General features: G+C 30.0%; 7 protein-coding genes across 8 annotated transcripts; 4 read left to right on the forward strand and 3 right to left on the reverse strand.

Moving 5' to 3' along the window:
- The first annotated feature begins 174 nt into the window (after positions 1-174).
- Sc35 (SR family splicing factor SC35) lies at positions 175-3,013 on the forward strand. Of its 2 annotated transcripts, XR_003368791.2 has the most exons (5): positions 175-505; positions 620-760; positions 1,025-1,207; positions 1,477-1,543; positions 2,267-3,013. XR_003368791.2 is itself a non-coding variant. In XM_026635033.2 (4 exons), the coding sequence occupies exons 1-3, from the start codon at positions 324-326 to the stop codon at positions 1,197-1,199; spliced, it is 498 nt and encodes a 165-aa protein (XP_026490818.1). In that variant the 5' UTR covers positions 176-323; the 3' UTR covers positions 1,200-1,207; positions 1,477-3,013. The 2 variants fall into 2 exon arrangements, 1 of the variants encoding a protein (XP_026490818.1); XM_026635033.2 differs by having other exon boundaries at positions 176-505; positions 1,477-3,013.
- Positions 3,014-4,098: 1,085 nt separating this feature from the next.
- Positions 4,099-5,545, forward strand: U3-55k (U3 small nuclear riboprotein factor 55K). Its single transcript, XM_026635073.2, has one exon. The coding sequence runs from the start codon at positions 4,176-4,178 to the stop codon at positions 5,517-5,519; it is 1,344 nt and encodes a 447-aa protein (XP_026490858.1). The 5' UTR covers positions 4,099-4,175; the 3' UTR covers positions 5,520-5,545.
- Positions 5,546-6,118: 573 nt separating this feature from the next.
- Positions 6,119-6,669, reverse strand: LOC113396954 (INO80 complex subunit C). The gene is made up of 2 exons (XM_026635045.2): positions 6,436-6,669; positions 6,119-6,367 (listed from the first exon to the last, which is right to left on the reverse strand). The coding sequence occupies exons 1-2, from the start codon at positions 6,581-6,583 to the stop codon at positions 6,168-6,170; spliced, it is 348 nt and encodes a 115-aa protein (XP_026490830.1). The 5' UTR covers positions 6,584-6,669; the 3' UTR covers positions 6,119-6,167.
- Positions 6,670-8,071: 1,402 nt separating this feature from the next.
- Positions 8,072-10,220, forward strand: LOC113397007 (ribosome biogenesis regulatory protein homolog). Its single transcript, XM_026635137.2, has 5 exons — positions 8,072-8,508; positions 8,606-8,884; positions 8,975-9,194; positions 9,312-9,574; positions 9,774-10,220. Exons 1-5 carry the CDS (start codon positions 8,360-8,362, stop codon positions 9,922-9,924), a joined length of 1,062 nt encoding a protein of 353 aa, XP_026490922.2. The 5' UTR covers positions 8,072-8,359; the 3' UTR covers positions 9,925-10,220.
- A 3,845-nt stretch (positions 10,221-14,065) lies between these two features.
- Positions 14,066-16,749, reverse strand: LOC113397006 (DNA fragmentation factor subunit beta). Its single transcript, XM_026635135.2, has 4 exons — positions 16,498-16,749; positions 16,178-16,313; positions 15,552-15,740; positions 14,066-14,886 (listed from the first exon to the last, which is right to left on the reverse strand). Exons 1-4 carry the CDS (start codon positions 16,600-16,602, stop codon positions 14,249-14,251), a joined length of 1,068 nt encoding a protein of 355 aa, XP_026490920.2. The 5' UTR covers positions 16,603-16,749; the 3' UTR covers positions 14,066-14,248.
- Positions 16,750-17,694: 945 nt separating this feature from the next.
- On the forward strand, positions 17,695-19,944 carry LOC113397008 (thymidylate kinase). Its single transcript, XM_026635138.2, has 6 exons — positions 17,695-17,855; positions 18,031-18,131; positions 18,228-18,375; positions 18,689-18,806; positions 19,594-19,680; positions 19,759-19,944. The coding sequence occupies exons 1-6, from the start codon at positions 17,777-17,779 to the stop codon at positions 19,850-19,852; spliced, it is 627 nt and encodes a 208-aa protein (XP_026490923.2). The 5' UTR covers positions 17,695-17,776; the 3' UTR covers positions 19,853-19,944.
- LOC113397005 (protein penguin) lies at positions 19,931-23,059 on the reverse strand. The gene is made up of 8 exons (XM_026635134.2): positions 22,517-23,059; positions 21,905-22,310; positions 21,539-21,666; positions 21,297-21,462; positions 20,941-21,117; positions 20,629-20,860; positions 20,350-20,546; positions 19,931-20,123 (listed from the first exon to the last, which is right to left on the reverse strand). Exons 1-8 carry the CDS (start codon positions 22,873-22,875, stop codon positions 19,950-19,952), a joined length of 1,839 nt encoding a protein of 612 aa, XP_026490919.2. The 5' UTR covers positions 22,876-23,059; the 3' UTR covers positions 19,931-19,949.
- Positions 23,060-23,477: the final 418 nt, after the last annotated feature.

Below are 23,477 nucleotides of genomic sequence, written 5' to 3' on the forward strand. Positions count from 1 at the left end.
GTAAAAACTAAAAGGTGTGTATGTACCTATATATAACATGGAAACCTATCACAGAAATATTTATTTTTTATCTGTGTGAATCAATTCCGCCAACAATGACAATGTTACAGCATTCATTCAATTTCATTCGTTCACGTGTCCGGTAACTAAAAATGATTTTATGACTTCCGTTCCTTTGTCATTCTAGAAAGAACTAGCCTGTGAGACGCTTCGTTTTATGAAAAGCTTATAAGTTCCGCCATTTTGTTTTGTAACTGTGATAGTTATTTTTGATCATTAATATTTTATTTCTTTCGACCACCATAGAACATTAAAACACCAAAATGAGTTACGGTAGACCACCGCCACGTATAGATGGCATGGTATCACTAAAAGTGGATAATCTTACCTATAGAACAACCCCAGAAGATTTGCGTCGCGTTTTCGAAAGGTGTGGTGATGTCGGCGACATATATATACCACGAGACCGATATACGCGAGACAGCAGAGGATTTGCTTTTGTCAGGTATGTTAACTATATACTTAATGTGCATTTAACTATATGATGCTACGATTCAGCAATTGGTATAAAATTGCGTATAACATAGGTTATGTCTACCCAACGGTTTCGTGTTTTTAGGTTTTATGATAGAAGAGATGCTGAAGAAGCATTAGATTCTCTGGATGGGCGCATGTTGGATGGAAGGGAGCTTCGCGTTCAGATGGCGCGTTATGGCCGTCCATCCTCACCCTACAGAAGCCGATACGACCGTCGGAGAAGGTAAAAAACTATTTAAATTGTATCTTAATTTTAAAATTGCATGGACAACATTTATAGAAAAGTATTATAATGAAGTAATCATTTTTCAAATAATATTAATATATAAAAAACAAATTGTATAATAGCTACTGTAAGTGATGCCGTATGCAATTCCCGTTATAGTTTTAAGCTAATAAACATTCTTCCAGAACGGCTGAGTCGTCTCACGTGAATGCAGTATATTATGGACCCTATATAAATTAGTATGTGATGGTATTTTTTTAGCTACTCGCGTTCACGGTCTCGTTCACGTCGTCGATCCAGGTCCCGCTCCAGGAAGCGCTCATACTCTCGCAGCCGTTCCCGTTCACGTTCGAAGTCCAGGTCACGCTCGGACTCCAAGAGCTCCCGCGGCAGGTCTCGTAGCCGCAGCCGCAGCCGCTCCCGTTCCAGACATTGAAGTGCGGGGTAAGAATATATTGTATTTTTGACTTAAGAGTACATATAATATCAGGTTGATTAGACTTTAATATCTATTTTCAAATGTTTTCAAGGCCATAATCCTCAACATTCAACTGATAATAATTAAGTAGTAGTGTTTTATGGAACTATGCCAGCATCTATCAATTTAGCTTTCATGGCTATAAGACAAACAAAACTTTAAACAAGCTTTTTACATTTGAAGTAAATAAAACCTAGGTATAAATCAATCAATATGAAATAATTTCTTGATACAGGTTGAGAGTACCATAGTGAGCTGAAAGGTTGTGCTCCCTGCCTCTGAGCTGGCAGCCTTCAGCCCAGGTACTAGAACACTCCTAAACAATAAGACCTATAGACCTAACTATGAGCAACATAGTGGTAAACTTGCAACAAAACATCTAGTTTTAAGTTTTCAATTTATTGTAATAATTGTATATTAATAATTTTTCTGTTTTCATGTACAAGTTTGTGAATGTGTTAACACTTACATTTTTCAACTAACTGCCCATTCTTAAAGCTGATGGATTAATGTATATTGTCAAAATTGTATTATTATATTTTTTTACTTAAAATGTTTGAAAGTTTTAGTGTGATAATTTGATTTAAATAGACAAATGTTAATTTCAAATCAAGTTGATGAGATTCAATAAATGTATTTTTAGAATGTGATTAATCTCTAACTCTTAGATATGACTGTAATAGTCGTAAGATGTTATTTCAGGTTAAATTATAAAATCGGAAGATCATGTTCTCCAAATTGGGTTAAATTGGGCATATTATAGGACCACCTCAAGACTTGGTAAATAGCACTAAAGTCATGTCAATGTTTATATCAATTTAAATTTGTGTTATTTTTATTTTTTTTTTGTATATGTAAGCTGTAGGGTTCAGAACAAATTTCATATTTTGAAAGTTGTGCAAGTAACATGTTTGTTGCAAAATTTTGTATTAGGACTAAGTTTATATGTATCATAAGCTTCATTCACATCAAATTAAAGTTTAGCCACAGCATTACAATATTAACAGAAATGTTGGTATGCTCAGGGCATGGAGTATGCGGGGAGCGAGGCTGTTTGCGGGGAGGGGGGTTTTGCGGTTTGCTGACAACTGCTGAATTGCTGTTGTTGCCGAGCATAAGTTATGAGTAATCTTTTATATTTATTGCAAAACTCAAGTCACACATAATTAGGTCCAGACAGATGTGTACATGAAGTTCTACATCTGAGTTAGAATCAGTATAATTATGTGAATGTCAACTATCCCACTTTTAGAATGTAACTAGAGATTAGTTGTAATTATTAGATGCGTGTTGTTTAATTAAAGAGCATTATCATAGATATTGTAATTTCACGATAAGATTTAGAAATCAAAAACAATATTTGCATAGTGGGTAATGTGTGGATTTGTTTGGCAGGCCGGTGCTGCTCGCTGGCCTGTTTGCTGTGGCAGTTTCCTGTGCTGATTGCTGTGATTTGCAGATACGTGCGTCTAGGTTACTCTAACGATGCAGGATTTCTCTCCCTCCCTGCCTATAAATTTCTAGAAGTACATATATTTTAATATCTGATTTTACCTCCTTTTAGGGAAAAGGTTTATTTGCACGACAAAAATGACACAAATTTGTGTTTTTCATTTTAAGATTTGTATTTAATTATAATAAAAAAACCTTTTCTTTAAAAAATTAACTACTCAACAAGAGAGAAGAAGTCGGAGCGATGTGGATGGAACACCAGGTTCGGATGACAACACTCGTTTCAAAATCTTTAAATAAAATAAACAATAGATGATATACTAAGGACTTTCATTTACTTCTCTAATAATATTTTAATTTGAATATTTTAAAAATAAAACATTAAATAAAAATCTATAGAAATTATTGCCAAATGTAGAGTATACGAAGTACAGAATACAGATACTATCATCACGGCTTTATGTAAATGCTAACGTGTATGAAAATTGCTAAGGATAATCGTTCCATGAACAAAGCCAAACAACATACGTAAATAATATTAACTTCTTGATCTACATAATAATTATCAAGTAAAGCACAGTAACCTCGCATAAAAATAAATTTAAGACCTGTCATATGTCACGCAGTACATCCATATAATTTTATAACAAAAATTATCTTTTTAAATACAATACTTTTTTCCAACTTTTCGTAAGAATTAATGTCCTAGATGATATATACTTTATTACCGACTCGTAGACAGACGACATTGCCATATACTAGTCGAAATGTGAGTAGATAGAGTGCAGTACGATCGATTTTATCAATTTTGTAACGAAATATTTCCGTGGGAAAAAGTGTAACACCCAATTTTAGAGCTTTAAAAATCACGAATCGTACAGGTTAACTAAAAATTTGTTTTATGCCGGTGAAACTTTAAAAGAATCGTAATGAATTTTGTAATATTCATTTAAAATTAAACAATTTCAGTGAAATTAACGTTGATTAAATGGAGACTTCAAAGTTATTTATTTGGCTTAAGTGATCGGGAAGGGTACTTTATCTTGGTACTAATAAATTCAGAAACGCTTACTCTATTATATACTTTAAATGTAGGCAAAATTGTTTCAATTTATAAATGTTATACACATCCCTAATAAAAGGAATGACACCAGTGAAGCCTAAAATTTACGCCGTCATATATTTAGCAAGAATTACATTAAAGTGAGCCGCCGTTCTGATATCAGGATAGTGGGCTCATTGTCCTTTATTGTTTTTTACAAATTAAATTAATTGTATAATACTGACATTGTAAAACGCCAGTGAAAATAGCTTGACAACATGAAAAGCAATACATAATCTGACTAGATTCTCTATTTTTGCAATGGTCATACTTTTTGTTACTGTCAATTGTCAAATGCATCTGCCAAATCAACGTGTTCCTACATTGAAAGTTCAACAAAATTGTATATAAAATATATATTATAAATTAAACAAAAGAAAATGTCTTCTTCATTTTTCCTAAAAGGGAAATCGAGACAAGTTCATAAAAGAAAAAGTGAAAAAATAAACAAGAAAAAACCTAAAAAGCCAAATGCTCCTAACCTCGAAAATGGACAAGAATCCTCAGATAGTGATTTGGACCTTAAAAAGTTCTCTGAAGCGGAGGAATCAGAGAGTGACCATGAAACAGCAGAACAAAAGAAGTTGCGATTAGCAAAGAAATATCTAGAAGAAATAGAAAAGGAAGAAGCGAAGAGGTCGGAGGTTCTAGACGATGCTATTGAAAAACGTTTACAGAAAGATTACTTGGAGCAGAAAGGAAGGCTAAAAACAGAAGTTGCCGATAAATATATTGCTCCAACAGATACTAATATTAGACTCATACGGGCCAAAGAACATCGCCTATCACTCACATGTTTGTGTATTAGCAGTGAAGGCGATTTCGCATTTACTGGCTGTAAGAGTGGTACACTCATTAAATGGAGTGTCAGGGAAAAACGAAGACTTGGCTCATTAACTTATAAAACACATTCCGCTTACCTAAAAGGAGGTATTACTTCAGTAGCCTTAACTACAGATTCAAAATATTTAGCTACCTCTGATTCTTCACCAAACATTCAAATTTGGGACCCTCATACATTGAAACACCTACATACATTCAAAGGCCATAAGGATGTGGTTATAGGTCTAGTTTTTAGGAAGAACACACATGACTTGTACTCAGCTAGTAAAGACAGATCCGTAAGGATCTGGTCATTAGATGAAATGGCATATGTCGAAACATTGTTTGGTCATCAATCACCCATCACTTCTATTGATGCATTAACTAGGGAACGAGCTATAACTTCAGGAGGTCGAGATACCACTGTAAGAATATGGAAAATAGTTGAGGAATCACAGTTAATTTTTAACGGTCCAGTGGGAAGTCTTGATGAAGTGAAGCTATTGGATGAGGAGCATTTTGTGTCTGGCAGCGATAATGGTTCAATATGTTTGTGGAGTGTCTTGAAGAAAAAGCCATTATGTACTGTAACAGAAGCACACGGGTCTGAAAATGAGGTCCCACGCTGGATTACAAGCCTAGCAACACTTTTAAATTCAGATGTTTTTGCATCTGGATCCTATGATAATTACATAAGGTTATGGAAAGTCAGTGATTCATACAAAAATATAGAACCTTTGCTTAGCATAATGAAAAATGGATTTGTAAATCATATGCAATTTACAAGTGATGGCAGACTTTTATATGCAGCTTTAGGACAAGAACACAAAGGAGGCAGGTGGTTTAAGCAAGGGAGTGCAAAAAATGGCTTATTAGTTATTAACTTATCAATGAAGTCATAATATTTTAATAAATAAATTTTAAAATATATATCTTTTTACTAATAATACTATAATTACATAATATTTTATAAATACTTAATACTACATCAGATTATTGTATAATTATATGATAACTTTGCTACTAATATAATTTTAATCACAATAATTCAATACCTCTTTAAAGATAACTCATATTCAATTGCTTTTTAATTTAATAATAAAGTAACTGTACTATATATACCTTGTAGTATATATGAACCAAGGTACTAGTTCCTAGTAATCAGCTTTGTATTTCTGAATTCGTATCATGAGTATACATATATTACTTTATTTCCAAAAAAGAAAAGCACAAGATCAATAACTTATATCAATAAGTAACATTGTGATCAATTAACTGTACATTATATAAGGACACATACAAAGCATGTACAATCAATCACAAGTAAAATGGAAACTATATTATATAATTTTATAAAATTTTATAAAATTGGTAATTACTTTCTTTTTTTAATAAACTGTATTGATAGGTATGTAGGTATATCAATTTATAATATTATAATTTGTCCTAAGTTGGTCAACTGTTGAGTCACCATTTGCTAAATGTAATTTAAAAAAACATGTTGAATTTAATAATGCTTTTAATTCGAAATGTATATACATCAGATAACATTAACCGACAATTGTATTAGCTCCTCTCAGTTGTAGGTACCCGGCAGTAATATCCATTGGCAAACTTCTTACCGTAGCAAATTCTTCTGCATTGCTATAGTACAGTTTCGAGTGACGGTCTATATAAGGCGCTGGCAAACCAGAGATATCTGAGTACTTCTTAGTTGGCTTAAATGAAGGTGGTGCATTGATTGAAAAATCTGCAAGAAGTAACAAATTTTTATAAATAAATATGAATTTTATTGGCTCTCATTTTATAAATACTCACATAGAACAGCGTCATTAGGCCATGGTAATGTTCTTTCAGTAGTTAATATTTGTTTAAGCGATCTCCACATACGCTTCTTACAACCACTTTTAACAATAAATTTATTTTCGATTTTAAAACAATGACTCCTTTCTGATTCACCAGTCATATTATGATAGTTACTGATATAAAAATTTGCGAGAAAGTGAACTTTTAGACTAAAAATAATAGTTATTACAATTTTAGGACTTGTTTATAAATAAATTACAGTTCATAGACATAGATAATACATATATTCATAGACTTCATGTTCATAGAGTATGTTTAGTCATTAATGATGATCGATGATGTAATCGATTATTACGATAACCAATGACAATGAATTCCAAATAAACTAATCGATTTTTAAGAATCTACCAAGGTCTATAAATATTTGTTCTTTATTAAAACTATCTTAGTTTAACCAAAAAATCGAAAGTTCTATTAATCAATAAGTTGATGTGAATACAATAATTATTTGTAAAGAAATGTTTAACGATAAACAAAAACCACATTATACGTTTGATTATAATACAACACTACTATCGATACTATAATACCAATAATGTATTTAGTGTTATTTATTTTAATTTTAGTGGTTTCCAGTTTACTCAGGAATCAGAACAGCATTAATAGTCTACAGATGTCATATATTTAGGCATGACATTGATTGATAAAAATACCAGAGAGATATATTATTTAAATGTAACTTATATTTATATTTTAATATAACTTAATTAACAAGTTTAAACTTAATGTCTAATATATGTCTATGTATGTCTTTGTATTAGTTTAGGGAGTTGCCTCATCTTCAGAAATATTTTTAAGAGACCCTCTGGGGCGCCCCACCGTTGATGCAAGACATGGTCATTATCGGCTCCTCAACATGCGGCGCCTGAGCTTTTTGTGCACCTGATTAAGTCCGGCCTAAATTTAATACCCATTGACAGAGGTTAAAACTTGTCCCAAAAAAAATCATTGTTTTTATGAGTCTCCGTTAAATGAACTTCTTACGCTACTAAAACATGAATTAGGGAAGACAACCAACAATGCCCTTATTTTTTTATTTCAATAGGATTCATGCCGGGCATTCCAAATATACAGCCGTTTTTCTATTTTGTAAATAAATATTTTGGTGTTTAAGATAGTTATGTTCTCCTGCGATGAACGCGCGTACTCATGATTCGTGTATTTCGATGCATTGAAATCTGAGGCACAATAAAAATGCGCGCTGAAAGCGCCCATGGGAGGCGCGTGACGTAAGTCCCTATGATTCGTGCCCTACCGACAGCAGTGCTTGATGAAATTCGTTACATAGAAAAATAGAATATTATTAGGCTTTATTTTTATTAAACGCCAAAAATGATGCGTTTTGCCCGCGCAGCTCGGTCGTCTTCTATGACTATTGAATAGTCCCATATATTGGTAATTGGTATATTATAGATGAGAAGTAAAATAAAGGGTCTAAGCACTTCATTCTGTGTCTATTGAAATGATTACAGATTTAGAATTTTTGTGAATTTTTTTTACACATCATTTTTATTTATTTTTTTAATTTGGCTTTTATTTATACCGAGGGCATGGATCATTTTTCCATAGTTGACATTTGACAGCTTCAATGTCATTAAATTGATATCTTGGAAGTTGGAAAACACTATAACGTGATTTAAACTTTTAAAGGTTATTTTAAAACGTTCTGTGTAAAAGGATGTTTAAAACATCTAAGATTTTGTATACTAAACATGTAATAAAGTTCATTAGCAGGATACATTAAGATAACAGTCTTTCCCTTACGTTAAAAGGGTATTTTACAGCGTAATATAACACGTGTTTGTAGCTCCAGTAATAAAACGTGAATTTTGTACCTTACCTTAGTGTATAAAGATAAACATAAAAATAATTTAAAATGGATATTGTAAATGAAATCTTAGAAAAAGAACAAAAAAAAGCGGAAAAGTATAAACCTATCACAGTTGAAAAGCATTTAGAGTTAGAACTAGATGTCGGAACTCTGTTGGCTTTTGATACAAATGATCTCGATACCAAATTGTTGAAGTGAGTAATATAATGTGTCAGTTAAAATAACATTTTAATGAAATATTTCATAATGATGGTAGACATAATAAAAATCAATTTGTTAAAATATTTTTAGATCCGATAATCAAAGGGATGCGTATTTACAATCTCTGGCCCGTGACAATACTCAGCTGCTTCTTAATAAAATATGGGAATTACCAACAGAGAGAATTGATGAAGCAATTGTAGTTAAATTACCTCAGCCAACAACAGTTCTTCCACGATCAAAACCAGTGCCGAAACCGAAACCTTTAACCAAATGGCAAGAGTTTGCCAAGGCAAAAGGAATTACTAAGCAAAAGAAAGACAAACTCAAATGGGATGAACAGTTACAGAAATGGGTGCCACTCTATGGGTAAGATTTTGTTATTATGCATAGTAATTCATACTAATTTATATCAATTATTTGAGTGTTGATTAATGATGAAATGTTTGTTCGGTATAGTTTCAGAAAGGCAGCTGCTGAAAAAGAGAAAGATTGGCTAATAGAAGTTCCACAAAATGTGGATCCAATGACTGATATGTATGAAAAGAAAGCAAGTGAAAAGTCAGAGAAAGTTGCTAAAAATGAATTACAAAGGCTTAAGAATATTGCGAGGTCTAGGAAAGTCAATATTCCTAGGGTTGGGTTGCCTGTCACCTCTGATAAAGCTAATGCTACACAGGTAAAAGAAATATATTTTTAAACATCAGATACATTAAAATTAGACTATTTATGATAATGACAAAAAATAATTATTTTCTTGTCTAAATGGATTTTGAATTTAAATTATTTTTTATAGCTGTCTACTGCAGCTGTTGTTGCAAAAGCTTCTACTGCTTCTCTTGGTAAATTCCAAGATAAGCTCCCAAAAGAAAAAGAAGCCAGGGGTAAAGGTGTTCATGAACTGATCCCAGGCAAAGTAAGGAAACGCAATGCACCAATACCAACACCACAGATGGAAAGAGAAAATAATCTTAACCTCATAGACAGGATTCTGAACAAGAGACCTAAGATTGATATGGATAAAGCAGTATCTAAACATATACATAAAGAACAAGTACAGTAAGTCTAATCACCTTTTTGAATGTGGATTTTTTTATTTGAGGTATTGTATTAAATCACTGAGACTCAATAATTATCAGAATGATATATTTCAGTATTACTAAAAGTTACGTTTAATCCTCGTATTTATATTTTTTAATGTGTTATAAATTACAATGATAAATTTAAAACTAAAACTATTTTATTTTTGTCAATTTAGAAGATCAGAAGAAAAGAAAAGTATGAAACCAGTTAAAGGAAAAGGCAAAGCTAAGGGTGGCAATGTAACTAACTTCTCAGCTAAAAAGCCTAAAGCTGGCAAGGGCCAAAGGAATCCAAACAAAAAGAATCCAGGCAGGAAGAGGAGATAGTTCTAGTTGAACTATTTGGATTTTAAGCTGACAATGAAAACACATTAACATTTTCTTATTGAAATTAATTACAGCTACCTTCAGCCTGTGAGTAGTTAAGATGTGAAATTGCAACTCACTTTTGCATATATTTCAAGAAGTAGTTACATCTTGTATAAAAATTGTGTATATTTACTGTAGACAGTATATTTTATCACCAAAATATGATCAATATTATAAATTTGGATATGTTAGTGTTTTTTCAATGTTAACTTTGTTGTCATAATATGTATTCGAAATATAATAATTATACCATTTTTTTTTTATTATTTTACCAAATAAGAAATGTCATTGAATGAAATTGGATAATTCAGTTTCTTTAATATAATATTAGTGTAATGTATTTTTGCTTTTGTTCTTGCATAAGTGTCTCCATAAGTCAGTCAAAAGAACCGAGGAATAAAAAGGCAAGCTTGCTTTACTTACATAGATAAATTAACAGTACAGTTTATATATTTGTATAAAACAATAATGTTATTATTGTTAAGTTCATCTAGTGTTTGGCAGTGAAGGAAAACATTGTGAGGCACCTTGCATTTGTTAGATAAATACTGCCACATTTGTATTCACTAACCCTCATTAAGAACAGCCGACAAGTAGAATATTTTCTAAATCACAAATGGAAAGGAGAGGATATCTGTATACTTTTTTAAAAGGACATATAATTTCAGAAAGGTGATACGTTTTACAAAAATACGCAGGTCGCGGCTTTAATTGGGCTGGCAATTTAATGTTTGTGGTCACGGATGCTACTAATAAATATCGGATTACGAGTGTGATAATGGAGAAAACAGTTTATGTGGAATTTATGCGTTTTAGAGATAGAGATATTTGTAAGGAGATCCAGCGTGATGACGTTCCGTTTTAGATAGACGGGCGACCTTCAGGGAATTCCGCATAGCACCCTTGAAGTTTATGACGGGTGCTCACAGGAGCCAGTAGTAGGCAACGTTTCACAGAATTGGGCCGAGAATCAATCCTTGTATTATCTCAACACACTTGTACACTGTAATTACTCCTGCACAGTTAACGTGGGGCTGAAGCCGAAATCTTTCGGATATCATCATCATGTCAATGCGAGTGAAGGTTAGGTCAATTAATTAAACACTTATCAAATATATACCATTTATTATGTCACATCACATGCAGATATTCCACATTTGTTAACATAAAGGATGAGGTTATAACGTCAATACTGTATATAGATAACTCTACACAATACCTACTGATCTAACAGTCTATCCAATACGCTAAACATTAATATTTTTAGAGGAGTTGGTTTTCTTCACAAAAATTAATATACTGAAAAATGAGACACCTGACGTTATTTTATTTACATTTAGGCCCACCACCACTTGTGTATTTTTACCTACAATTTAGTTAATCGAAGAGCCGAGATGGCCCTCTGTATCTTAACTTTAGATCGTGAGTTTTACTACAGAAGAGAATCACTGAGTTTTCTGTTATGATTAATTTTTATTCACACATGTATATTAAACAGCAGTTGCTATTTAATAACTGTTACGCTTTTTACTTATTTAGATTAGAGTAGGTATAACTTTTTTTAACGCGGATATATTATGGATGGCCTTAACATTAAGTAATGACTGATTAGATTTACTTATCAAAAAATATTCTTTACATTTTTTTATAAATTTCAAACATTTGCAGAATAGACATAATATTGAAACCGAATACGCATTTTGACATTGTTCGCGTCTACATACTACACACAATCACTAAAGCTACATTGGAAGCGTCTACATTCACAACTATGTTTTATAAGTCCCTTTATTGTGATATTTACATATAAGTAACTAAAAAAAAAACTAAAATATTTTCATGACGCACGCACAGTAATACTTTTACTGTTTTATTAAGAAATAAATTAAGACGAATCTTCGAATTTTAATCGAGAGACCTATATTTCAATAAAAAACAACCAACAATACATAATTTGAAGTGCTATATTTTCGTTTACAATTGATAATTTGGATACAGCCTACATGCTTTAATATAAACAAATTTATGTAGACCCATTGTCTTAAGCTTTAATTATGATTGGATACAGTTCATTTCAGCAATTAGAAAAAATAATTAAAAAAATTGAAATCAAAAGTGGAAGTAATTTTCGTAAATTTATACAACTGTTTTACAGCAATGAGTATGTCTTTTAAACTGAATATAAATATCACAATAATAATATTTTCTACTTATCTAATATTGCTAATATTTATTTAATTACATTATCAAAAAATATTTTTATGTTACGTACATCATTTATCGTAATCAATACTAATATTTAAACTTAAATATTAAACTGTACATAAATCAACTTGAGTAGGCACGTTTAAAATAATAATCCACACTCACTGATAATTGTTTCAATAAAAAAGTAATATATATAATTACTTTTCTTTATTATAAAAATATACATTTTCTTATACATTTAAGATCAATAAAAAAGCTAAAGATAAAAAAATAATTAATTACAATTATTTAAGCTTTAATAAATATTTAACGCTTTTAATAAACGTTTAATAATTAAATCGAACATCAGTTTAATATGTAAATCTATTGATATTTGTTCAATTATGAAATATATTATTTAGTTTATTTTTATGTATGCAATTATAATCTTTAAATGGTACACTACAAAGTAGCTTTTCGGGTGTTATTAATTCCTTCGCTGATATATTCATTTTAAGAGAGTTTTTGTAGTTAAAAACATGTGAAAGAAGACATTTGTTCATATCTTTTGATTTAATTTTTATGCATACAATAGTGTAGTTACAGTATTTTATTAAACAAATTTAAATATTAATGTAATAAAACATAATTAGTTAGAAACATCGACAGATAACAATAATTAATATATCTACATGAAACAAATATGTTTAAAATAATTTTACTTCAGTTCGACTTTATTTTCTTGAATAAGCTCATCACTAATAAAATTCGTATGGAAAAATAGAAAATTTTCTATGGCTATCTAATAACCCTGTATACAAGTTGAGGTTGTGAATTTTATTAAGTCTTGATAAAACAAAAGTTATTATGATACTGAAAATATATTTTTGTCAAAGATGGAAAAATAAATGCCAAAATGCATTTTTCTTCTTTTCTTGTATTATTATTTTTAAACAATTTTCAATTATTATCATTTTAGTAAAATTAGAACGTTTAATTAAGATTAATACAAATAATTTCATCATTGACAATGTTCTCATATCACAAGCAATTCATTCAATACAATTAACATAGTATATAAATAATTGATTAACACAACCGTTAACAACAATATATGTTCGGAATATAAGTCCATCATTTAATAAAAAAATAAATATTTATTTGATAATAATTATAGTAGGTGATTAACTACATACAATACACTTATTCTAATTAACTAAGGGTAGAGGAGATCAATTAAGGAATAGAAAAATTTAGAGATTTTTAATAATATCAACAGTTTTAAATAATGACTATGTTAAAAGGCTACTACGATAATTCAGTAGTAAATAAAACATCTCATAGATGTTTATTTATTATAATTATTTTATCATAATAGTTCTGGCAGTACGGTATCTTACAGATACGAAAAAGTTCCGTAAATGATTAAATTTTGCCTATTTTATCTCATGAATATATATATACTTTTTGCGTTTATTTACAACATGTGCTTTTTGTTTTTAAAAATTTTCGATCAAACTGACTTTACCGATAATAATAAATACAGGTAAGTACATCATATATCACGAAAATACATACTAAGCATAAGTAGTCAAAAAATATAGTTTTTTGATATTAAGATAACTATGTGATTATGGATTTACAGTAAGAAATGGCAAAATTTTCGGTTTCAGGTAATATTGTTGCTGCTAAATGGTAATTCGACTTACAAACGTATTCTGCAGATTTACACGTGTAGTTTGGCACTTTACATTATCTCGTTTAAGGAATATAGCATACAAAGATGTTATAAGAAGAAGATAAATCAGTATTTTAATAGTTTAGGAACTGAAATTGTTTTACGAACCGATAAGAAAACAAAAAGTAAATTAATGGATCATAGTTAGTTGCTTAGTCTTTAAATAGCAGTTTGTATGTCGATAACCCCTTCATTTTTTAAATTTCGATATGACTTTGTAAAAAGGTCACACAGATCAAAATATAAATATAATGATTTATAATCAAAAATTATAAAAGCAAAATATAAATATTTAAATTAATATTTCTAAGCATAAAAAATATGTACAAATGCGTTATCATTTAATATAAAATAAATTTATGATTGTATCATTTGACTGACCAAGCATTTCTTACATAACGTGTATACATCGGACTGGATGTCGTGCTTGCCTTTATAATGACAAACGATGTGTACCAATTTTAAATTTTCGCGCGTAAAAATCTGTAAATAATATCTATCAGCTTCAATATAACTTTCGCCGGCGATTTTTTTGCAAGATGTACACTGAACTGTTGCTTGACCTAATCTCTCAATAGCTTTCAGTATCATCGGCACGACTGATCTGGATAACTCAATTTTATGATCTAAATTCCAAGTTTGAAAAATAATACGCTCTTCCCGGGTTCTATAGGGATTTATAACATGTTCACCATCATACGTACATCTTTGATTGTTCCATAGTCCGCCGCATTCAAAAAGTCCATTTTCGTTACACATACGTGTAATATTATCATGTCTATTGAAGTAACCTTCATTATATTTGTTGGATTCCAGCAGCTTTCGTAAGTCTAATAGGAACTGGTCAATTAGTTTCTTACCTCGTCCATTTCTAGAATGTATGTATAATTCCGATGATTGCAGAGCACTTTTGGTTTTATAAAAATATCCTCGCATGCGTTCTTTTACACGTTTCGACATGGACTGCTCTTTTGTTTTTTCAGAGGGCTCAAGTCCTGAAAATTACAGTTTATACTAAGTTCGAAGTATTTCAGTAGGTATTCAAGCTAAAATAAACGAGCCTTGCAGTAGTCACATACAATATGTAACATCTGTCATCACACTTGAAATAGTAATAACTAATAAGCAACATTATCATTACATTATAAGGTACCATCTGATGGTCAACTATAAACAGCGGGCGTTCATAGGTCAAATCAAATAGTGAGCGATTCTATGGCTTTATGTTACATATTTCCCATACATTAAAGGAAAGCGAGAGGAAAGATGTTATGTATCAAAAACATGTCTTAGTTTTTTATAATAAAACCTCTTTTTTAGAGTTGATTAAAAAAATATGATATAAACATGACAATTGCAATCTGTGTGAAAAATGAAGAGTATTGAAATACCAAGTGTAAAATAATAATCTTTTCACAAAACAGAAAATACCTTTAAAAAAGTATATCAAATATAAAAAAAAAATCTTTTCTTGAAAAAGCATTTAAATGCAAAATTTAAATATGTGTTGTACTTGCATTCTTAATACAATTATTTGAAATATGTCATAGCTCTGTTTGTTTCCTAATTGCCAATTCATTTTAATAACCATGATCAGCCTTTAAGTACTCACATTACTTTTACGACTACCACTAAAAAGAAATAATTATAAATAATATACCCTCAAACCATGCCGGATCTTGAGTTCGCTCGCTAAGCATAGTTTTTGCATCATTAGCTGCCGCAATATACTTCTGGAATACTTGAAATTTTTCTTTAAAATTAGTACTTAGAAAATCTTTTGCAGCTAATCCAGTATCAATGTAATCCTTTTTGCAGGAGCGAATCAGATTGTAGTAGTAGTCAAAATCTAAAATAAATATTGAATAAATCACCATGAAATATTTATATAAATATGAGAAATATAAAAATGATCAATTATTTTAATTAAAAAAGGTATTCTCTAGTTAAGTTTTATTTTCTGAAGTAATGAGTTTAGAGATTTGTTTAAAATTGTTATTTATTTATTTTATATAATGTTCCTTAAAATATATAAATCCAAATCCAATTATTAAAATGTGTGTTATTATGGTAAACTATAAGCAAAGTACTATAAGTTAAGTTAGTAAAGCAAAAAACTGTAAAACTTTTTTGTTTTAAATAAATCTCCATCTGTCTAAATTTCAGTTAAAAGGTAGTTGTTGATTTATTTTTAAATAATTTTAAGATACCATGTAGATGTACAGACACATCATTACAATGTATCATTATATTAAGAAGCCAATGTTTGTTTAGTTTTAAACATACCAGTTACCATTTTTTCTTTTTCCTGTAATAAGATGAATAGTGTCTGTGGTGGCAAAGTTTTTAGATAATCGTCGTCATCTACATGAGTCCCGTCCTCGGCTACGTAGAGTCTGCATTCTGCGCAGCTGACATTGAACTAAAAACCGACAATGTGATTTAGGTCACGGCTAACAAATTAGGTCAAGGGAATCTGGCCTTGACATATTTATTACAATTACCGCTTAAAAAGAAAAATGGAAAGAACCTGATTTTAATGTAAAATTAAATTTAAGCGTGTTTATTATGTCCTTGTTATCGTATTTCAAAAAGAATCAACTTACTCCTAACTTTTTGCATGATTTTTCAATTAATTCTTCCAGGTTCTCAGCTGCTACCCCAATTTTTTTAATCCGTTTCACATCCGTAACTTTGTATCCTTTTTTCATAGTTCAATATTTTCAAGATACTTTTAATTAAAATCTTAGTAGAATAATAAAAACAAAGAAAAACGCGTACCGTCAACGTAAAGTCAACTAGTAGATACTTTTCGATCTGATAAGAACTTCCGGTCTGCTGTCACATTTTGCGCGATTTGAGTCCGTGACAATTGACAGCAGCCATCTGACGTTTCTAGTAACATTCTAAATCCTTGAAACATACTTCAAAGTTATTGCCTAATTTGGCAAAGTATACATTACAAAAAAATATATATAAAGCAATTACATGTTATAAATAATATATCAGCTTACAACGGCAAAAGAACGTTGTCTTATATGACATATTTATTGTCTGTGTATGGAAGTAGTAAATGTTTACCTAGATATTGAAAAAAGGTAATGGTTACTTACTTACTCTGATCTTACGGTTATGTACTCTGTGCCTGAGTTTCAGAACTACGATAGCTTGACTATCGATAGTTGACCTCGAAAGGTATTCAGGATATCGATAGTATCGATTAGATCAATACTATCGATAGCTCTCCGTGACCAATATTGTTGATAACAGTGATTATATCGATTCTATCGATGGTTTTGGACTATCAGTAGTCAGTGAATAAATTTTGAGAAAAGGATGATTACGAAGTCAAAAGTTCTTAATAATGACCCTGATTTGTCATTAAGTATTGTATTTTTTTTGTAACGCGTCATTGGACATCGATGAACGTATGTAATTATATAAATTTTACACTTCTACAAAGAGAAACACAATTTTTATACTTAAGGATATATTTTAATGGTTTTTACAAATCGAATAGTCGCTAGCTATAAGCTAATAATATAATCTCTTTACTGGCGCAAATTTAATTAAACTTATTTAAATATAGTTTCATTACTTGGCCTACTAAATAACTTACCTTGAGAAAGTAATACTATCGAAAAAGCACTTGCTATCGATAGACTATCGAGTGTCTATCGATAGTAGACTGTCGATATGCAACACTACTGTATATAATAATAAGACATGTCCACTCACATGAGTCATGACGGTTGTTTATTTTTTTTTTTTTAAGGTTATTAGCATCTAAACTGAGATCTTGTTTATAACAGTCATTCGTTATACCTTATCTATACTACTGTTTCAAGATTTATAACATAAAACTTAAATTAAAAAAAAATTGCAATGGTTTTAAAAAGAGGAGCATTAATCGTTATTGAAGGTGTTGATAGAACCGGTAAAACTACACAGTGTAAGAAACTAGGTAATTGTTTATTGTACCAGATACTTAATGGAACTAAAACCAATGATATATTAAAATTTATATTTTGAAAGAAAAATTTCAATATAATATGTCTTCAAAAAGTATAAATAACCTCACTTGCACTATATTTTTGAAAAGAAGTACATAATTCCGCTTAAAATTTCTTGCACTTCAGTTGAATGTCTGAGAAATAAAAAAATACAAGCAGAATACACAAACTTTCCGGATCGGACCACTGAAATTGGAAAAGTTATTAACAGTTACTTAAAATCAAAGGTATGAAATAAAAAAAGCGTTAATTTTTAAATATCTTTCAAATATTAATCTCATCTTCATTTTTTCTTAAGCAATTGTTCTCCATATTTTTTACAGAAAGATTTGTCGGATGAAACAATTCATCTTTTATTTTCTGCAAACAGATGGGAAAAAGCAAATAGCATTATAAAAACCTTAGAAGATGGTATCACTTTAATAGTTGACAGATATTGTTATTCAGGTGTTGCATTCTCTGCTGCTAAAGGTAAGATACTTATTGAAACCTGGACATCTGGTAGTTATACAACTTTAATATACAATTATAATATTTATTCATTTGGATTATCATAATAGGTTAAAATTCAGCTACCTACTTGATAAATTATAATAACAAACTAGTCACAAGGAAATTCAATGGTATTTTCTAACCATATATCTTTGGTTAAATTTGGAAAAGGTATCTTTCATCCATATGAACACCCTTTCACATTAAACTTAATATGTATGTGTCTCCATAAATATGTTAGTTTAGTCAGTCAGCATAATTATTTCCATATTTAGGTGTTCTTTTTTTTTAGACTTAAATGTTAATTGGTGCAAAATACCAGATTCAGGATTACCAAAACCAGACCATGTATTTTTTCTTAACATGTCATTAGAGAATGTGCAGCAAAGAAATGGCTTTGGCAATGAAAGGTATGATTTATCAACATATTTATATATCTAGATATAAAGTAATAAATGAACTTAAAATTAGTATCATACGTTCATAATGAAATAGTTTTCCGTTGATACTAATAACATAATATATTAGGATTGAAACAATGCAACTAGTATATTTGAAGTCAAGACCCTGAAAAAAATTATGATAATGATAAATATAATACCAGAAAGACACTTACTATACCTAAACTCTTATTCATTATTCATCTTTCATGATGGGTATGACACACATAAAATAAATCTTAGGTTCACTTCCTTATGTTTCTTTGATTATTGTAATCAAATTTATAAGTAGATTTTTTCATTTGTAACATGTATGCTACAATTATAAAAGTAGACCATATTCTTGTTTGTAATACGTGAACTTGTAAGGGTCTAGAAGTATGGATACTTCAAAGACAACTTAAAGAGTCATTTTAAAGTATAAGTAAACTACAATTATCGGGTATTCTCTGCTGCCAAACAGCAATATTTGGTATTATAGTGCCAGCCAGTATAACTACAGGCACAAGGGACAAAAGATCTTAGTTCTCAAAGTTATTGGCACATGGTGATGCAAGGAATGGTTAATATTTCTTACAGTGCCAATGGTGGTGGTGACTGCTTAATATCTGGGAGGCTCACAAAAAGAAAAAAATATATTTATATAATAAAAATATATAACTAAGGATTTATTAAAAACATTTCATTGTACATGTAGAAAACCTCATCCAATTCCATACAAGTATGTATTATAAATTAGATTTGATATATATTTTAGATATGAAGTATTAGATTTCCAGAAAAAAGTAGCAAATGTGTATATGCAACTAAAAGAAGAAAATTGGGAGGTTTTGGACGCTAGCAGGTAATAAAAATCAATTATTCAAAGGTGGCTTAAAATGTTATTAAGACTTACTTCATGTATGCAATTGCATTATTTCAGGTCTATGGAAATTATCCAAGAGGAACTATATCAAAGGACATTAGCCATTATTGACAGTGTAGGTGATAAACCAATTGGAAAAATTTGGGTATAAATAAACTAATTGTTAATTAAATAAGGTTATGTAATAGTTAAATGTGATAATAAAATCGATTATAGTAATAAGTAGAAGTAATTTTAAGAAAAGTTTATTATTTCTTAATACATTGCAAAAGAAGTTTTGCACCTTCTGATGATTGCTGTTTCAAAATATTTGTATGGTTCTTAATCTTCTTAATAAATTTCTTGGCAACATTTTCTTTATTATTTTCAATCAATTTTAATATAAAGAAACATCCTCGGTTTGTAGGCAGCCAAGCTTTTAACTAGAAAAAAGATTATTATTATTATAATATAATTGTAATTTAAGTTTTAGAACTTTTAGAATAGATGCTGCTGTTCTAAATTATTTTGAAATGGACCAGGTGACACATAAATCTCTTAAACAAAAAATAAAACAATACTTTCAGAAATAAAGTAAATAGGTGTACACCAGATTTTCAATCATCTTTATATGATTATTAAATGAATTAATACAAAAAATATACATACTGCTTCATCTTCAATATTTTCACAAATGGCATCACCCAATGTGTCTGATGCAGTTTTATCCAATATTGCTAGTTTTTTTAAACACATGTGAATACCGGCATCTTCTATTGCCAGTACATCTTTATCATTTGCTCTTACTATCCAGTCTGACCGACAAATAACTTTTGCAAGTGATTCTAATATTGTTTTTGATGATTCTATAAAACAATGAAAGTTAAATTGTTATTAAGTTAATTTTCTTGTAATTAAATTATAATGAAATCAATAATAGGAGCTTACCGATGGATAAAACAGCTACTACTAACAAAAATGCAGATTTAGTACTGAGCCAGAAATCAGGATCTGATTCAATATCACTCTTCACTGCTGGAAGTATTGCCTCTCTCAGTTCAGAAACACGGATATCTGCATCTTTTTTTGATGTGCCACTTTTAAATCCCTCATCTAAAATTTTTATTAAACTTGGATGGAATGCAGCTGGATCTTTTGGTTTTACAAGCCAATGTAACGTCTATGTAAAAATACAAATAAATTTAATAATCCATTTAAACAAAAAAAGAGTAATGATTTTAATACAATTTATACACATACCATGTTTCCCCAATGATCTTTGGCAATGTCTTTAAGGTTGTTAGCGAGGGTTGAAACAATCACCTTTTTTACTAAAACTGTATCATCAACAGAATCAAAAATTGCTAGCAAAAGCCTGTAGCCTGTTTTATGTTTGCTTAGTGGTACCACATGCTCCTTGACTACTTTTAATATTGTCTGCAAATAGTGATAAAATACAACATATTAATATTTTTAGAAGACCTTACTTTATATAATATAATGTTACATCTTCCCTAAGGATTGATTAATTTGATTCTTATAAAACTGTATATCTTGCATGGCATGCATCATATATAAAGATATTCATTACATTTACTTTATAGTATAGTACACACCTTTTTATCTTTATTGGTGCCTTGCCACACACACATACTTGCTGTATTGACACCAGGCAAAGAATTGCTAAGTGGCACTATGAGTGAACTCAGTGTTGAAATCAATTCTACCCTGTCCTCTGAACTACATTCTCTAATGTAATCATACAATACTGAATGAAGTAACCTAAAAAGAAAAAAAAATAAAGTTTCATAACAATTTAAAAAAGCTGTTATTGTCATATTTTGTTTATAGTACTTACTCGCTATCGTGTAAATTTTTATCTAATATTTTTTGCACATTAGCTTTGCAAGACTGCAAGATTGCTGATTTCATTTCAGGGCTATCTTTATAAGCATCATTTAAGGTTTTTACCTTTTCATCTTTTGACTGAAACATGGAAAAAACTAATTACTAGAAAAATTTAATTTAATATCAATTTGCAATAAAATCATGATCTAAATTCAAACTTATAAAAATTATTATGAAATAATAAGCTGCAATGGTTGAGTGTTATCAGAAATTATACTCAACCATGACATAAAGTAGAGCAGATAAAGAGCACATTACACAGAGAATAATGCCCCATCACAAGACAGGCCAAATGTTAAGATGAAAATAAACATACATTTTTATACATGTCTCCATAGAACTCCTGTTGCATATGTATCTTTTCCTTTTTAGTGGCAAACTCTCCATATGCATAGTCTAAGACTGGTGCACTAACAGTGTGAGATGCTAAGGAAACAATGTGACCAAAAAACTTTTTCATCACTTCATGGCGTATGTAATCCGTACCATATTTTAGAATACGTTTGACAGAGTGATGTGCGTATTTAGACTGCATCATGGGAACCATTAAATCCAAAAGTTCTTCAGTTATATCATTTCTTATATCCTCTGGACTATGTTTAAGCAAGACTTGAATTACTCTACTCAAGTCATGGGTAAGAGCGATTGCCTTATACTGCCCTTTGATTAAAGAGTGCAGTTCTTTACATGCTTGCATTCGAAATTCAGGTTTGACAACTTTCCTAAAATAAAATTAGTGTCCAAGTTCATATAATTATTACATCCAAAATAATATTATTCACCAGTAAAAACAATATATCAAATACATTAAATATAATATATAAAGTCAACATATATATTACAATATAAGTACTACTACACATTTTTAAATCAATGGAAAGTAATGAAACAAAAAATTCATATTAAATTATATATTATCATATTTTACCTTTGAATTTGAGCTGCTAATAACTTTGCCTTGTGAGATATTTCAAATATCTCTGCAGTAGCTTTTGCCTTACGTCGCTCTGTTCTAAGATTCTTTTTTTCTTTTTTCATTTCTGACCATTTCGGTTTTTCAGTAATACCTTCAGTGGGTAATGGCTTATTTTTAGAATCATTGCCTTTCGTAAAAGGTTTGTTGAATTTTTTGAAGCCATTAGTTACTCCCTTATCAAATTTTTTTTTTTTATCGTTGAACTTTTTGTCTCCATTTTTTTTGTTTTCATTCTTAGGACCACTAAAAAGTATTTTCTTCTTGGGTGGAGACCCATCATCATCTGTATTTTTCCTTTTAATTTTTTGCATTTTAGCAATAATGTATTAAACACGTTAGGTAATCTGTGAGTTTGCCTTTAAATGTTTAGGATAACGTATAAGTATATTAAAAAATCTACTGTTTACAGTATGATATATCAAGAATTTCAATGCAATTAAGATATAGGCAAATGCTGATTTTTAAAAAAGCACGTGTCGGAACTGTTTCTCACACTCGCTTGACAACTTCACAACGTGACAGCTGACATACGAATTCAAAACAACAAGATTTCAAACATTATTTTTATAATCATTTCTCTTTTAAAAAGCAAAGGTATAAACGCCACTCAGCCTCAAACCTTTCAATAGCGACTCTGAAATCCGACTTCCAATAATTATTTGAAACCGACAGTTTTATAATTAACATAGTGTAAAAAAAAATCGGTTTAAATAGGTGAAATTGGGACCTTCCTTTCCTTCTTTTCAACCATTTTAATTTTTTGCGTTATTACATATACATATGTAAAATAAAGTGCTTGTACAAACAGTAACACTGTGATGTTTAACTGTTTACTGGATTTAATAGTATGCCCACATCTGCGTACTGCGGAAAAGAGTACTCGTGTTTGTTCAATAAAAACAATTTGAAATAT

This window comes from Vanessa tameamea, chromosome 9, assembly GCF_037043105.1.
Source record: "Vanessa tameamea isolate UH-Manoa-2023 chromosome 9, ilVanTame1 primary haplotype, whole genome shotgun sequence".
NCBI classification, from domain to species: domain Eukaryota; kingdom Metazoa; phylum Arthropoda; class Insecta; order Lepidoptera; family Nymphalidae; genus Vanessa; species Vanessa tameamea.